Genomic DNA, 18,066 nt, shown 5'->3' on the forward strand with positions numbered 1-18,066 from the left:
CTTATGTGAAATTCATTGGGCTTGGATTTACAGAATAATGTGTTCTTCATATATGAGAAGTTTTCAGCCTTTGTTTCTGTAAAGCTCTCTTTGACTTTTTCTGTCTCCTCCTAGGACACCTATGATGCATATATGGTTCCTTGGGTTTCATGTATTTTTACTCATTTCTTTTTTTTTTTTTTTTTTTTTGCTTCTGAGACACAATAATTTCCTATGACTTATCTTCATGTTCACTCATTCTGATGGTACTGTAGCAGAAGTAGGAACAATGGGCCTTAGGGGCACTTACCTGTGGCTTCAGGACCTGCTCCAACCCAATCTCGTATATACCACTTCCAAGTGGAATACCAATGTGCACATACAATTTAAAGATATGGAGTGGCCAACTACACCCAATTCATAATGGAAAGCTTGGCTCACATGCTAATTTGGTAGCCCATGGTTAAGTGCTCTGTCTTTACTAAGTGGGAGGACTGCTTGATGCCAGGAGTTCAAGACCAGCCTGGGCAACAAAGTGAGACTCCATCTGTACCCAAAAAAAAAAAAAAAAAAAAAAAAAGAGAGAGAGAGAGTAAACATACGTAGAGGATTTCAGGGCTTCACTACAAAATTCTATGTGTTTGTGTTTTCATTCATCAGTTGTGGCCAGCCACTCTCTCCAAACATCACTATCTGTTTCTGATATTTCAGTCACTTGTGGATCTCCTGGATCATAGCATCCTACTGGAAGAGAAGCTTATATGACAGCTGGGACATATTGCACAACCTTGTCTCAACTGAGGCAAAATGATTTCAGGTCACTCATAAAAAGCAGAGTAGTACACCACAATGAAGAATAAGTAGCCTCCAAAAGCTGAGCAGGGCCACTGGGCATTGGGACACTTTTTTTGGTTTTAGGAAGCATCATATGCTACTTGCCCTACCCCTTAGATTAGAAAGAGTATCTTTATTTTTTTGAGACAGTCTCACTCTGTCACTGAGGCTGGAGTGCAGTGGTGCAATCTTGGCTCACTGCAATCTCTGCCTCCTGGGTTCAAGCGATTTTCCTGTCTCAGGTTCGCAAGCAGCTGGGATTACAGGCACCCACCACCATGCCCAGTTAATTTTTGTATTTTTAGTAAAGACAGGGTTTCATCATGTTGGCCAGGCTGGTCTTAAACTCCTTAAGTGATCCTCCCGCCTTGGCCTCCCAAAGTGCTGGGATTACAGGCATGACCACCACGCCTGTCCTAGAAGGAATATCTCAATAGTTTTGCATCAGTGAACTCACGGAAATTTCACTGAAGTGGAAGTCCTATGAATATTTATAGGACTTATTCTCTCCTTCTGATATGCATGTGTCTTACAAACATGTCCAGATTACTTTCTACTTTTTTCTCACCAGGTCCAATCATCACATTAATGTGCCATTTGACAATAAGGATTCAGTCATTGTCAAAAAGAGTGATTATTTCTCCTTTTTAGTACATAGTCACACAGGTTCATGGCCATAGTTTCCTGTGGAGAACTCTGAAATGTGGTAGAGTCTATTCTCATCCAGTATTGGCCTCCCTTTCATGTAAATGAATGTGGATTTGTAAACTGGACACATCTTGGATTTCATTTTGGGGCTGTGACTCTGTGTTAGGTGATTCCAGTCACCCTTTCCTTCACTTGCAATAGAACTCTTTTGAGTTCTATTGACAGAGTAAAGACAGGGCTTGGCTTCAGTTCACCCCGACTAGAGCGTTCTTTCATGCGTTCCCAATGATCACAAAACCCACACCTCTACCTCACTGCTAAGAATTCCAGGAACTGGCCTTGGGTGATAACCGAAGTTGTGGAGTGTCTCCCTTCAGGATGAAATGCAAAACAATTGATTTACAGCCTTGATGCCACCACCCAGACCACCAGGTGGCCCATTACACAAGATAACCATTGCAACCAGGTAATGCTGACCTGAATGCCCTACCAGTCATGTGCTTTGCCCAGCCCGGCCTTCAAACCCTATCCCTGATGTTAATTCCCACGCTTTGCCAAATAAACAATCCCATGAGCTCTTTGAAGGGAGTCAGGAAATTCTCTTCTGTGCTGCCTTCCTTATGTCCGGGCATGAGCTCCAATGAAGGCTTGTCTGGGAAAACGCTTTCAGTCTCATTTCAATTTCTATTGCAGAGAGCCCAGGAACCTGTGGTTGGTGGCATATTCTTTGGGGATTTGTCTAGGATCATGGGACATGGGGGACCTTTCTCTCCCTGAGCGGGAGACATGTGAGCTGACAGGACTGCTGGACAAGATTTCTTCATGATTGAAAATCACCTGACTGAACTTCTGATTCAGTGTTACCACAACGGGTGGCTTTCTCCAGCCTCATGGACCTTGCCTCTGCCTCTACTATAGAGAGCTGAAAGCTGGAGGATCGTGACCAACTCAGCATTCCAGTGAGGCTATATGATCAAACAACACACTGTTTATCATGAATGCAGGACGTGGGCAAACTCATATCTGCACCTGCCACCAGAAGGTATGCTGAGTTCAATCACTCCCTGGTGCTGTGCTCCTTGAGGTTATCTACTAAAATATCTGGAGACTACTGTTCAGAGAATGCAGTCATGCAGGCCTGCACCGAGTCAAGCAGCTGACTGACAACCACTTCCTTCTATCTCCTTTGCTCAATAAATACAAAGAGAGCTAGAAGCTCAGGGCCCTTGTTCACTAGAAGCAAGGAGCCTCCTGACCCCTTCTTCCAAATATACTCTTTTGTCTTTATCTTTATTCTCGCGTTCGTCCTCCTTTGTTCAGTCCAACAGGGATTGGGGCCACTCACCCTACCAGCCAATGATTTTCTTTTTTTTTTTTTCTTTTGAGACAGGGTCTCACTCACCCAGGCTAGAGTGCAGTGATGTGATCTTAGCTCACTGCAACCTCTGCCTCCCAGGCTCAAGTGATCCTCCTTCCTTAACCTCCTAAGTAGCTGATACTACAGGCGTGTGCCACCGTGCCCAGCTACTTTTTGTATTTTTTTAGAGACAGGGTTTCCTCATGTTGCCCAGGCTGGTCTTGAACTCCTAGACTCAAGCAATCTGCCCACTTTGGCCTCTCAAAGTGCTGGGATTACAGGAATGAGCCACCATGCCCAGTCAATCCCTTCCCTTTTTTGTTTCTCTCTTTTCCTCTTCCTATCTTCTTTCTTACTCAGGGTGCTTTGCCTCTCCTTTCCTAATCCTTACTGGCTTGTGTTGCCTGAATAGACATCCAAGAGGAATGGGTGGAAAGTTTCCCTGTCTTACTGATCCGAGTCACCTGAATAGACATCCATGCAGGATGAATCGAAAAGGTTGACTTTGCAGGCGGGATCAACGTGGCAAGCAGTGGGATGGACTGCACCCCTCCCCTGGACTAAGTTCGTTCATGTTCCAGTCCCAAGAAAAATCTCTCTCTCCCTCTCTTTTCATCTCTCTGTCACCCTGGCCCTTGATCCTGTAACTTTATTCAAAACTCCGCACTACTCAGCACTTTGGGAGGCCAAGGCGGGCGGATCACGAGGTCAGGAGATCAAGACCATCCTGGCTAACACAGTGAAACCCCGTCTCTACTAAAAAATACAAAAAATTAGCTGGGCGTGGTGGCGGGTGCCTGTAGTCCCAGCTACTCAGGAGGCTGAGGCAGGAGAATGGCCTGAACATGGGAGACGGAGCTTGCAGTGAGCCAAGATCGTGCCACTGCACTCCAGCCTGGGCGATAGAACGATACTCCGTCTCAAAACAAACAAACAAACAAACTCCTCACTACTTCAAATGTTCTACAGCACTAAAGGTGACTATAATCAACAGTAACTTGTTTTCAAATCCAAAAAACAGATTTTCAATTTTTTCCAACATAAATCATGTTTCAGGTGATACACAAATTAAACTGATTTAATCAGCACACATTATATACATGTATCAAATTTCACACTCCATAAATATGTATAACTTATATGTCATTTAAAAATAATGATAAAATTATATCCAGATTCAAGCGCCTCTTGTAGCGCCTCCCACAGTCCTCACATTTGGATGGGTTTTCTCCACTGTGGTCTCTTTGTTGGTCTTTACAGTATGACCGGTGTACAAGCCTCTTTCCACAGTCTTCACATTTCAATGGTTTTCTTTGGCAGTGGAGTTTCTTATGATTCAAAATACTAGAAGCATGTCTAAAGCTCTTCCCACAGTTATCACAGTTATAAGATCTCTCTCCTGTGTGGGTTCTATGGTGGAAGTCAAGACCTGACTTACTAATGTAACCCTTCCCACACTCCTCACATTTGTATGGCTTTTCTCCAGTGTGGACTCGTTGATGGACCAAAAGATATGAGGACCATTTGAAGCTCTTCCCACATTCTTTACAATTATATGGTTTCTGTCCCATATGAATCATCTGATGCTTATGCAAATCTAGCCTATCAGTGAAACTTCTTCCATACTCTTCAGATTTGTACAGTTTCTCTGCTGTGTGGACCATGCAATGCCTATTAAGACTTGACCTAAGACAGAAGCTCTTACCACATATTTCACATTTGAATGGCTTCTCCCCAGTATGAATTCTCTGATGTTTCTGAAGCTGGAAATTGTGCATGAAGGCCTTCCCACATTTCTCACAATTATAAGGTTTCTCTCTCATGTGTAATTTGCAATGAACTTTAAGTGCTGATCTACATCTGAAGCCTTTCCCACACTGCTCACATTTGAATGGTTTCTCTCCAGTGTGGACACTTTGATGAGTTTGCAGACGTGAGCTCTGACTAAATTCCTTACCACACACACCACACTTATAGCATTTCACTCCCATGTGGACCCTCTGATGAATATGAAGGGCTGAGATGTAACAGAAGCTTTTTCCACACTCATCACAGGTATGAGACTTCTCTCCTGAATATAATTGCTGAGGAAGATCAAAGATGGAAACATCACTGAAGGACTGTTTACACTTTTCACCCTGGAAAGGTTTTTTTCTTGTCTGAACTGTAGATATTCTTGCTTTAATCTGGGAGGGGCCATCATCTTGTTCAAATAACTGAGAGTTATTTATAGTGGAATCTTGAGACCTGGTTAAGTCACTTGCAATTTGTTCCCAAATTTGCTTACAGGAAAATTCTTCATGTGTTCCTGCTTCTGGAACAGTCTGCATCTCAGTTTGGATTTTGCCTCCTATAAGGACACAGAATTAAGACATGTGGACAAGCAGGCCAGGCACGTTGGCTCACACCTGTAATCCCAGCACTTTGGGAGGCCGAGGCAGGTGGATCACGAGGTCAGGAGTTTGAGACCATCCTGGCCAACATGGTGAGGCCCTGTGTCTACTAAAAATACAAAAATTAGCCAGGCATGGTGGCACGCACCTGTAATCCCAACTACTCAGGAGGCTGAGGCAGGAGAATCGCTTAAACCTGGGAGGCAGAGATTGTGGTGAGCCAAGATCAGGCCATTGCACTCCAGCCTGGGCAACAGAGTGAGACTCCATCTCAAAAACAAAACAAAACAAAAAAAAAACAGAAACAAACAAAACACCAAACAAGACATGTGGACAAGTAAAGTCTTTGTTCAGTATTTTCAAGACTTCACACTTAGGATGTGGGATTTAACTTTTAATGAACGTTCATTTTCTGTTTTCCAAGTGCACCCTGGATTCTGGTTTGCATGAGATCAATTTAGAACCACACCATGTCTCATATGTAAAATTCTGGATAGAAATAAAATACTTATTTAAAAAATTAATATATACACTTCACTTGTTGCTATTTCTAGTGAATTTTTTAGTCTCAAATTTTGTGTGGTAAATTATAAAGCTAAAATACTACATACATAGTGAAATATGAATCCAAAGGAACTTTAAGGAGAAGCAATAACAGAATAAATAATTTGTATATTTGTCTGTTATACATCCTTACAAAGAAGTTAACCTAACTTGAAAGATGTCAGGACATTGTTGTCAGCATCTGAGAGGTAATCTCTAGGATCTTGAAGTGTCATGCCTGAGGAGAGTCTCTTTGCTTGAAGGTAAAACCTGGGTAACTCTGGATAGTGAAACAATATTATTTAGGGTTGTGACTGGCCACTCCTTTGGGGCATGGGGGGTGGTACTCCTCACATCAGAAAGAACATCAGTGTGATTCATGGAGGGGCTTTACCTCACAGGGAATCAGTGAACCAGGAGACTAAATAACCACATGGGAATCAACCAACCAATCATGGCTATGAAATGGAGCCCCAGTAATTACTCTGGATCCCAGCACTCAGGTAAGTTTCCCTGATTGGGAGTTATCTGTGTCTAAGTCACATCCTAATCCTGGCAATGTAATATACCCCACTCCACTGGGAGAATACAATAGAAAATAAAGATTTGGTACTTCCCTGGTCTCTGTCTTATTTGGTTTGTCTCTTGGTTAACTATAATATGCATGTTTTCCCTGTAAGAATCAGTAACTGAGGATAAAAGCATTCAGTGAATTCTAAGAGTCTTTCTAGCAAATTACTAAACATGAAGATAGTTTTGAAAAGCTGCCAAATTTTCACTTGACGTGAAGTGAGAGCAGTCCTCTGTAAAACGTCCCACTAAACTTCATAGTTGGTTGAACTCTTCACAATGCTAAACACCAAACACCTCAGAGTGTTTAATATCTATACATTCAAAGTATTCCCCCACAATAATTTTACACATGTATAAAACTACTTAATCTTATTTTTTCTGTTTTGATATAGATAGTAAGTAACTTGGTTATCTGAAAGAGCACAGGCACAGACAACTGTAGTTCTGAGGGGAACCTGAAAAGCTGTCCTTCCAAGGGTTCACAAAGGGGGACGCTCCCGATCAGACAATCAAAGTTGTTAAGAAACACATGGAATGAAAAGAAAGTCTATGATGTAAACAGGCTTTATAACTTTTTATACTCAAGACTATGCCTCAATGAGCTGAAATAAAGTTAAAACCTGCAATAAACATTTACAAAACAAGAACTAGAATGAAAATTATTACAGCATTATGACAAGCAGGAAAAATGTCATTACATGAATTGCTTACTAAAGCCACTCACACACATCTACACACATGAAAAATGTTTGTCCAGATTACATTGAAAGATATGTTTCTTACTATGGCTCATGCTCACAAAATGTTTAGAACTTTGTCAGGATATTGCCAAGTCCTGAATTAGGTAAATTTTTCCAATGGAAAGATAACTTGCAAGTTTTTCCAATGGAAAGAATCTTGGAAAATATTCATTGGTAAGTATGTACCTTTCAGTACACAGTAGTACATGGATATATTTAATATGCTGTCATGTATAAATAAGAAGTCTTTAAAGAGAAGTGGGAGTATCTTTTGGGAGGTTTCTATTTTGAGAACAGTTTCCCAATTCCTTCCAGGTCATAAAGTTCACGAGATGAAAATACAACACTATATCTCTATAAAGAAAGATTTCTGTAAAATCTATATTCCTTCATATTTTTGACAATTAAATTTGTATAAAGATGCAGAAATAGACACCACATTTTTTGAAGAAAAACATGTGGAAATATAAGCAACATTCAGCTCACAGATATAAAGAATTTCTCACAGACATGAACATGGTCGTTAAGGAAAGCTCCAGGGTAAGCCCCAGGGAAGGCACGTTTCTCAGTGTGGTCATGAAAACCATGCTTGAAAGTTTCCACGGGATGTGGGTCAACTGCACACACAGAAAACCAAACATGTCAAGAGAACCTAAGGAAGTCAAAATTGGATAAGCAGCCATGCACAGACAAAAAAACAAACAAACAAACAAAAACTGTCCTGAAACATATAGTCAGCCTCTATATCTGTGGGTTCAGCATACATGGATTCAACCAACAGTGCATCAGAAGTATTTGGAAAAAAAAAATTCCACAGAGTTCCACAAAGCAAAACTTGAGTTTCTCACATTGAGTCCTACACATTGAATCCATGTGAATAAAGCGATGGGTAGGCATTGCATTTGGTGTTATACCTAATCTAGACATGACTTAAAGTATATGAAAGGGTGTGTGTAGGATATACACAAATACTTTACATGTAGAAGGGACTTGAGCATCCTTGGCTTTTGGTATCCTCAAGGGGGTCCTGGAATCAAACCCCATGGCTACCAAGGCATGACTATATAACATTCACTCTGGTATGTCTGTCACTTATTAGCTATCTCCATGATTCTTATAGACAGTCAAGTCCTCTCATCCATTAATTCATTCATAAGAATACCAAATATTTATAGATACCTGCCATGTACCAGGAGTATTCTAGGTGCTGAAGATGCAGTCATAAAGAAACAGATAAATGCCTTCAAGAGATTACATTGCAAAGGGGAGAGGTGACCTATCAGTAGACAAAAATACATGAGACACAACACGGCAGGCCAAGAAGAGTAAAGATAGGATAGTATTTTCAATAAGGTGCTTGGAGACGACCTCTCCCATGATATTAAAACTGAGCACAGAGCTGCATAAACTAAAAGAGGGGTCAGTAAGTTTTGTGGGGACAGTGTATTCCAATCAGAGAGAAGAGCAAGTGAGGGCTCGGAGGCAGAAGCTTTTGTAGTAGAGAAAATAATCATTCCTGAAAGATGTCTACATCCAATCCTCAGAACCTATGAACATGTTACGTTCCACAGCAAGGGAGATTAAGGCTGCAGATGCCATTGAGGTCACTAGCCAGCTAAGCAGAAAGTGGGAGGGTCATCCTGAATCATCCAGGAGTGATGAATACTATCACAAGGGACCTGAAAGGTGAAAGAGGAAGGCATAAGAAGAGTGGCCGAGGGAGCATGACTATAGAAGAATGGTCAGGGATGCAACGTAGCTGCTTTTGAAGATGGAGGAAGGGAAAGAAGAGCCAAGGAATGTAGACAGTGACTACAGACTGGTAAACCAAAATGAAGTCTTCTCCTCATGAGCATCCAGAAAGGAACAAAGCCCTAAGACAGCTTGATATTTGCCCAGTAAGATGTGTCAGACTTCAGGCCTACAGAAGAGAAAGATAGGTGTTTCTTGTTCAGTCTGCTGAGTTTTAGGTCACTGGCCACAATAGGCAATATGATGTCCTTGGCAGGACAGAGAAACAGCAGGGAGGACAATGTGCCTGGAAAAGATGGAGCAAGGGGGAGAGGACAGGAGATGCAGTCAGACAGTGTGGGATGAAGAGCAGATCATAGGATCTACAAAAGCCACTTAAAGAGGTTGTAACACTAATAAAAACAAGAAGCCGGAAAGGCTTTGAGCTGAGGAATGGCAGTGTGACTTCCCCTTCCTAAGGATTACTTTGGCTACCGTGAGAACGGATGGAAGGGTGGGAAGGGTGGGAGCAGGGGCATCAGCAGGGAGGAGGTTGTAATAATCCAGGAAACACATTCGGCCATTTACCCCAAAATGCTGGAAATGGGCATGGACAGAAGTAAAACAGAAAGGAATCACATGCAGGGACACACAATTGCTTGGTTCTTACCAGAATTCCCTTCTCTTTGGCTTGTTGTCTCCATCACCCAAAACTTGTCTTCCCTTAGGAAGTGGAAAGTATCTCCATGGAATGGTTGATGCCCTGTGAACAGGCAAAGTCACGTGCTTAATCCCAACATATTCAAGGTAATATCATGTTGGTGCAAACGTAATTGCAGTGTACCATTACTTCCAATGACAAAAACCACAATTACTTTTGCACCAACCTAATAGCTAGGCAAAATTTACTGGAAATGTAGGTTCTCACTGCACACTCAAACTTGAAAACCCTAGGGTTAAAAAACCACTCCTGGGGCCTGACATTCCATTACAGAGGGTGCCCATGCTCACCCACTGACAGCAGGTTCCTGAAGTTCTCAAGCATCACATCTCGGTACAGCTTCCTCTGGGCAGGGTCCAGCAGCCGCAGCTCCTCCTCAGTGAAGACCACAGCCACATCCTTGAAGGTCACTGCCTCCTACAACACCAAGCAGATGTCACCTTGATCTTATGGCTAAGGACTATTGGGAGACAGCAGCATTGCATTGGCACAAGGGACAAGTGTAAAGTTGTTTTGGATCTTGAGAGACATAGGTCAGCTTATAGATTTCCTACTTATTCTGTTTGTGTCCTCACAATGACTGATTAGGCAATAGGGGTTTGGAATGGAGACTGCACACACCAGTCAACAGGGTGTGTCCTGAATAAGTAGTGGGTAAAGGACATTTACTGAGATGCTATCTCCAACTCCACTTCAGGAAAGCTTGCTGCAGAGTTAAGAGTGATATAATCCAAATGCTCTGTTTGAGTCGCGGGCCCTTTGATGAAAATGAGGCTGAGGCAGGAGAATCACTTGAACCCGAGAGGCGGAGGTTACAGTGAGCCAAGATGCAACACTGCACTCCAGCCTGGGCAACAAGAGCGAAACTGTCAAAAAAAAAAAAAAGGCCACAGAGCAGGACTCTGTTTCAAAAAAAAAAAAAAAAAGAAAAAAAGAGAGAGAAAGAAAGAAAATAGTAGATAAAGTTAAAAAAAAAAAAAAAAAGCAAAAAACAAACAAAAACTCCTATAGACCTCCAAGCCCCTGAGCCTTGCCTCAAGGTGCCTTCAATCAAGTCCTAACTTACGTTCTCCACCTGTTCCCAGCTAGTACCTCTGCCTCAATGAGAATTGCATTCAAGAGGTGATCAACTCAGGCTCTGACCTGGACTGCCTAGGTTTCAACCCCTGCTCCACCTGTGTCTCACGCCTATCTTTAAAATAAAAAAAGCAGTACCTCTCCACAGTGCCACTGTGGAGATCATGCATTTTGGGGTATAAAGTACTTGGAATAAAGTTACCAATTAAGGCTTAATTATTATCGACACCCATGCCCGAGGGACAAATCCTACACACTCTCCGTTGAGATAAGCATCTCTGTCAAAGAAAAAAGCCAAGGATCACTCACGTAGAGCTTTGCCCTCAGTAGCCAAGAAGTCCCTTCCTGCGGCTCTTTTGGAAAGGTCGGGCTGGGGAAAAAGAAAGCTGTGAAACACCCTGACCGTTTTGCTGTCCCCCATAAAAGTTAAATGCTCCCCTCGCTTTCCTAAAAAGAGGTCAGAAGGCGTCAGGGATCATCCAGCGTCCTGCAGGTATCAGGCAGAAGGGCCGGGGCCCCTGCAGCTGGAGCTCTGACCCCACCCGAGGACCTGACAGGCTTCGTGGGAAATTAACAAGAGAACACCAGACACCAAGTGACAGGGACTGCTTTTAAGGCTCTCATTTGTGTTACCTCTTTCAGGTCCCAAAATGATTCCATTAGGATGCTCCGAAAAGTCCCGTTACAAAACAAACAAACAAAAAACCAGCAATGGAAGATAAACGGACATTAAGTGACACTCCACACCACACTGAAAGGGGCCGCACACGTAGTGAGGAGGGAGACGGACTAAGTGAGGTCAAAGCAGGGCACACCGGGCCGCGCCAATCCCACTCCCTGAGACGCTGGCAGAGCCCCCCGGGGCCAGAAGGCTCAGCTGACGGGAACGGCAATCCCCGCCCGCGCCCCTCCAAACCTCTGCTCTCCGCCCAGGCTTCTTTTCTCCTGGATCGATCATTGGGTGGTTGCGAGCCCCAAGCAAAGGAGACTCGTTCCGAAAGACTCGCAAGATGTGGAAATGACTCAAACTACTATGGTAAGTGAAATAGCAACGTCACAGTTGGGGACCGGAAGTGCTCGAGCCTCCACAGAGCGCCTGGACTCCACTTCCCAGAATTCCCCGAACTCGCCCGTCTGAGACAAAGGGCCCGCGACTCAAACAGAGCATTTGGACTATATCACTCTAACTCTGCAGCAAGCTTTCCTGAAGTGGAGTTGGAAATAGCATTTCAGTAAATGTCCTTTACTCACTACTTATTCAGGACACACTCTGTTGACTGGTGCGTGCAGTCTCCATTCCAAACCCCTATTGCCATTCCTATCGCTTCCATAAAGCCTAAGAAATCAAATATTTTCTTTCTCTGCCTTCATCTAGCTAGAACTTTTCATGGGACATAATTTTGGGAAGTGGGACATTAGGAGAAGTGAGCTGTCCTCTCCTGACAAGAGATGTGCTTGGCAGGCTGTGAGTACACGAGGAGTTAAAAGAGTAAAAAGGTGATCGTCTCAGTGGACTGTAGGTATTGGCGAGGTTCTGATATTACTGATGCTAGCATGCTGGTGGGACCGAGGTGGAAATACAAGTCGAAGTTGTTGGAGAGTAGTGCTGCAAATTATTATGGAGGAATGTTTGCTAGAAAATGACGAGGTCTAAAATACGACCATGGGAGAGAGTGTCCCTTGATATTTCACATGAATCTTAGGTGGATTTTTTCATTTTTGAGAAAAATGTTACTGTGATTAAGGATTGCATTGAATCTATAGATATAGATATTGACAGCCTTGCAATATCAAGTCGCCCAATCCATTAGTAATGGATATATCTCCATTTATTTGTGCCTTCTTTAAATTTTTTTTTTTTTTTGAGATAGAGTCTCACTCTGTCGCCCAAGCGGAGTGCAGTGGCACAATCCTGGCTCACTGCAACCTCTGCCTCTTGAGTTCAAGCGATTCTCTTGCCTCAGCCTCCCGAGTAGCTGGGATTACAGGCACGTACCACCATGCCTGGCCAATTTTTGTATTTTTAGTGAAGACAGGGGTTTCACCATGTTGGCCAGGCTGATCTCGAACTCCTGGCCTCAAGTGATCCGCCTGCCTGGGCCTCCCAAAGTGCTGGGATTACAGGCATAAGCCACCGCGCCTGGGGTGCCTTCTTTAATTTTCTTTAGTAAGATGTTGCAAAATTCAGTGTCCAAGTGTTTCTTGTCATTGGTTAAGACGGTTCCTAAGTAATTTATTTTTTTAATGCTATTGCAAAGGGAACTATTTTCCTTTTCGGATTAATTGTTTTTGTAAAGAAATACGACTGCTTCTTCTATGTAGATATTTTTCCTGCAACTTTTTGACTTTGCTAGCTCTAAGAGTTTTTTTCTTGTGAATTCTTTAGAATTTTTATATATAAGAACATGTCATTAGCATATAGACACAATTTTACCTCTGTTTCCGATTTTAATAGCTTTATTTTCTTTTTCTATCTAATCGTTCTGCATAGAACTTCCAATACTACATTGACTAAATGTGGGAAAAGTGGAGAAAACTCATTGTGTTCCTGATATTAGAAGAAAAGCTTTCAGTCTTTCACCGTTGAGTATGACAATCAGCTCTGAGAATTTCCATATATAGCCTTTATTTTGTTGGGGTAGTTTATTCTCCTTTTAGTTATTTGGTATTTCAATCATGAAAAGGTGCTAGGTGCTGAATTTTGTGAAACTGAATGTTCTGCATTCACTGACATGATATGATTTATACCTTTCAATCTGCTCATGTGTTGTATTACATTGATATTTGTATGTTGAACCATAACTATATTTGCCTTCCAGGAATAAAACAGTTTGGTCATTAAGTGTAATCCTTTTAATATGCTGCTGGATCTTGCTGGTATTTTGCTGGTGGATTCTTGCATCAGTATTCATAAGGGATATTGGTGTATAATTTTATTGAAATGTCTTTTTCTGGTTTGGCATCAGGGTAATACTGACCTTACAGAAGGATCAAAGAAGTGTTCTCTCTTCTTGCATTTTTGGGAAGAGATTGAGTAGCTATGGTGTTAAATGTTCCTTAAATGTGTTGAAGCATTTGCCAGTGAAGCCATCTGGTCCTGGGCTTTTCTACATTGGGAGGTTTTGGATTACTGATTCAATCTCCTTACTAGTTAGAGGTCTACTCAGATTTTTTGTCTTCATAATTCAGATTTGGTAAAGTGTATGCTTTAAGGAATTTGTCTATTTCATCTAGTTATACAAATTCTTGGCATACAATTGTATACTCTATTATAATCATCTTTATTTCTGTAAAAATCATCTTGTTTCTGATTTAGTTTCTTGAACCTTCTCTCTTCATTTTTTATTCAATCTCACTGAAGTTTTCATAATTTTCTTATGAAAATAACCAATTCTTGGTTTCGTTGATTTTCCTGGTTTTTCTATTCTCTATGTATCATTGCTTTAATGTTCATTATTTCCCTCCTTCCACTAGCTTTCTTATTCAGATTCTTTTTTTGTAGTTCATGAATGTAAAATAGGGTTGTGAATTTGAGATATTTCTTCTTTTTTAATATAACTATTTACAGGTACAAATTTCACACCTATTACTGCTTTTTTTCTCATCCCACCAGTTTTGACACATTGCTTTTATTTTCAGCTCTCTCCAGATATTGCTAATTTTACTTTTAATTTAGTCTGACATGTAGATTATTTAAGAATGTGTTGTTTCATTCCCACATACTTGTGAATTTTCCACTTTTCATGCTGCTATTGATTTCCAGGTTTTTTTTGGCTAGGTTATAATTGGAAAAAAATATTTCCTATGGTACTAAAGTTTTAAATTTATTAAGATTTAATAAATTTAGTTTAATTAGTTCCCACGTGTCAACTTTAGTTTTATGGCATAATATATGGCCTGCCCTGGAGAGTGTTGCATGTACAAATAAGAAAATGTGTATTCTGTTGTTGTTGTATGAGGTATTCCGCATATGTCTTTTAGGTCCAATTGGTATGTAGGGTTTTTCAAGTTCTTTATTTCATTATTATCTTCTGTCTGGTCTTCTTATCTATTTGCAAGTGAGGTATGCAATGTCATTCCTCACAGAATTATAAAAAACTATTCTAAAATTCATATGGAGTTGACTCCTTAGTGGAGTAGGCAGAACATCAGTCTCATAAAATTCATATGGAACCAAAAAAAGAGCCTGAATAACCAAAGTAATCCTCACCAAAAAGAATAAAGCTAGAGGCATCACACTACTAAACTTCTGATTACTGTAAAGCTACAGTAACCAAAACAGTATGGTACTGGCACAAATACAGACATATAAACCAATGAAACAAAATAGAAAACTCAGAAATAAAGCCACACACCTACAACTATCTGATCTTTGACAAAGGCAACAAAAACAAGCAACAAGGAAAGGACTCTCTATTCAATAAATGGTGCTGGGATAACTGGCTAGCCATATGCAGAAGAATGAAACTAGACCCTTACCTTTCACTATACCCAAAAATTAACACAAGATGGATTCAAGATTTAAGTATAAGACCCCAAACTACAAAAATCCTACAAGAAAAATACAGAAAATACCCTTTTCGACATCAGCATTGGAAAGAATTTTTGGCTAAGTCCCCAAAAGCAGTTACAAGAAGAGTAAAAGTTGACAAGTGGGAACTAATTAAACTAAAGAGCTTCTGCACAGCAAAAGAAACTGTAACAGATAGCCTAAAGCATGGAGAAGATATTCACAAACTAAGCATCCAACAAAGGTCTAATATCCAGAATCTATACGGAACTGAAACAAATCAACAAGCAAAAACCAAATAACACCATTAAAAAATAGGTAAAGGACATGAACAGACAGTTCCCAAAAGAAGCAATACATACAGCCAACAAACATATGAAAATATGCTCATCATCTCTAACCATTTTAGACAACTGTAAATCAAAACCACAATGAGACAGCATCTCACAGCAGTCAGAATGGCTATTAAAGAAGTCAAAAAACAACAGCTGGCAAGGCTTAGAGAACAGGGAATGCTTATACACAGTTGATAGGAATGTAAATTAGTTCAGCCACTTTAAAAAGCAGTTTGGAGATTTCTCTAAGAACTTAAAATGGAACTACAATTCAACCCAGCAATCCTATTACTGGCTATATACCCAAAGAAAAATAGATTATTATACCGAAAGACACATGCACTTGTATGTTAAGCACCATGGAATGCTATGCAACCATAAAAAAAGAATTGAAATCATGTCGTTTTCAGTAACGTGGATGGAGGTGGAGGACATAATCCTAAGTGAATTAACATAGGAACAGAAAACCAAATACTGTATGTTCTCACTTATAAGTGGGAGCTAAACATTGATCACACATGGACATAAACATGTGAACAATAGTCACTGTGAACTAGTAGAGGGGAAAAGTAGGGTGTGGCGCATGTGTTGAAAAACTACCTATTGGATACTATGCTCACTATCTTGGTGCAATATACCCATGTAACAAACCTGCACATATACCCACTGTATCTAAAATAAAAGTACAAATTTTAAAAAAGAAAGTGAGGTATGAAGTGTCCTACTACAGTTGTCCCTCAGTTTACATGGGCAATTGTTTCCAGGAACCCTGTATATACCAAAATCCACACATACTCAAGTTTATGGAACCCGTGCATACAAAAAGTTGGCCCTCCATATATGAGGGTTTCACATCCTGTGAATATTGTATTTTCAATGTGTGTTTCACTAAAAAAAAAATCCAATATATAATTGGACCTGTGAAGTTCAAATCCATGTGGTTCAAGGGTCAACTGTATTACTGGGTAGCTGCCTATTTCTCTCTTTTAATTCTGTATTTGCTTCATATAATTTGGAGCTCTGATGTGTGGTGCACATATGTTTATAATTGTTATATCTTCTTGGTGAAATCACCCTTTAGCATTATATAGTTTTTCTTTGTCTCTGCCACAATTTTCTGCCACCCTTTCTGTCTTTTTGCTACTATTGATACAGAAAAACTTTCCCATCCTTTCACTTTAAGTCTATGCATGTTATTAGATCTAAAGCAAATCCCTTGTGCAGAACATACACTTGGATACTGTTTTTTCAATCAATTTACCAAACTACATCTTTTCATTAGGGTGTTTAATTCATTTATGGTAAATCAGTTATTCATAGGGAAGGTCTTACCATTTTATTTGTTTCTATATGTTTAATTCATTTATGGTAAATCAATTATTCATAGGGAAGTTCTTACCATTTTGTTTCTATATGTTTAATTCATTTATGGTAAATCAATTATTCATAGGGAAGGGCTTACCATTTTATTTCTTTCTGTATGTCTTGTGGCTTTTTTGCCTCATATCCTCCATTACTGCCTTCCTTGATGTTGAGTTCTTTTTCTGTAGTGATACATTTTGAATCTCTTCTTATTTCCCTTTGTGTATGTTTCATTAGTATTTGTAGTTAGAAACATGTAACATTTCTGATTCATGGACTTGCATGTAACATTCTACATGTAACATTCTAAAGTTGTAGCAAACTGTTTTCCGTGGATACCAGCTTAACTTCAATCACGTGCAAAAACACTACTCATTCACAGCTTCTCCCTCTCCCCACTTTGTACAACTGATGTCATATATTACGTCTATACATATTGTCTACCCATTCACATAGATTTATCTCTCAAGTTAGAAGGACAGTTTGGCTGAATGTTGAATTCTCAATAGATGTGTGTGTGTGTGTATGTGTGTGTATGTGTTTTTAGCAAAGAATATATCATCTAGTCTCAGACGTTTGCTGAGAAATCTGCTGACATATTCATTAAAGATTTATTTGTACATGACAAGTCACTTTGGACTTGCTGCTGTCAAATTTTTCATTTGTCTTTGGTTTCCAACAATTTTTTAATAATATGTCTCAGTTGGGTCCCTTTGGGTTTATCTTACTTGAAATGCATTGAGCTTCTTGGATTTACAGAATGATGTGTTTTTCATATTTGAGAAATTTTCAGCTTTTATTTCTGTAAATAATCTCGCTCGGCTTTCTTTCTCTCTACCCAGGACAACTATAATGCACATGTGGTCCTTTAGGCTTTGTTTACTTTTAATCACTTCATTTCTTTTTGCTGCTGTGACACAATAATTCATAGGACTTGTCTTCATGTTCACTCATTCTGAAGGTAACATAGTAGGAGTAGGGGTCATGGGCCTTAGATACACTTATCTGTGGCTTCAGAGCCTGCTCAAACCCAATCATATATATACCACTTACAAATGGAATACCAATGTGCACATACAATTTAAAGACAAGGAAGGGCCAACAACACCCAATTCATGATGGAAAGCTTGGCACACATGCTAATTTGGTAGGTCATGTTTAAGTGCTCTGTCTCTGCTAGCAAAATCATAGTCTGCTTTTCCAAAGAACAGTAAGTAGGCTGGGGGTGGTGGCTCATACCTGTACTCATTGCTTTGTGAGGCT

The 18,066-nt window shown here is 40.4% G+C and overlaps 1 protein-coding gene and 1 long non-coding RNA gene across 3 annotated transcripts in view; one reads left to right on the plus strand and one right to left on the minus strand.

Moving 5' to 3' along the window:
• LOC129466044 (zinc finger protein 224) overlaps positions 1 to 11,658 on the minus strand; it is an 87,008-nt gene extending 75,350 nt beyond the window's left edge. Inside the window, exons 1-4 of one of the 2 annotated variants that reach the window (XM_055248924.2) lie at positions 11,513 to 11,658; positions 9,810 to 9,936; positions 9,469 to 9,561; positions 539 to 5,168 (exon numbers count right to left, since the gene is read on the minus strand). In XM_055248924.2, coding sequence (XP_055104899.1) covers positions 3,955 to 5,168; positions 9,469 to 9,561; positions 9,810 to 9,936; positions 11,513 to 11,554 — 1,476 coding nt within the window. In that variant the 5' untranslated portion in view covers positions 11,555 to 11,658 and the 3' untranslated portion in view covers positions 539 to 3,954. Of the gene's footprint in view, positions 1 to 538; positions 5,169 to 9,468; positions 9,562 to 9,809; positions 9,937 to 11,512 lie in introns of those variants that run through there. The other variant, XM_055248922.2, reaches the window with a different exon arrangement.
• A 50-nt stretch (positions 11,659 to 11,708) lies between these two features.
• Positions 11,709 to 16,145, plus strand: LOC129466057 (uncharacterized). The gene is made up of 3 exons (XR_008652071.1): positions 11,709 to 11,876; positions 11,972 to 12,112; positions 13,088 to 16,145. It is a non-coding gene; the product is annotated as an uncharacterized lncRNA (long non-coding RNA).
• Positions 16,146 to 18,066: the final 1,921 nt, after the last annotated feature.

Source organism: Symphalangus syndactylus, chromosome 17 (genome assembly GCF_028878055.3).
Source record: "Symphalangus syndactylus isolate Jambi chromosome 17, NHGRI_mSymSyn1-v2.1_pri, whole genome shotgun sequence".
Lineage (NCBI taxonomy): Eukaryota > Metazoa > Chordata > Mammalia > Primates > Hylobatidae > Symphalangus > Symphalangus syndactylus.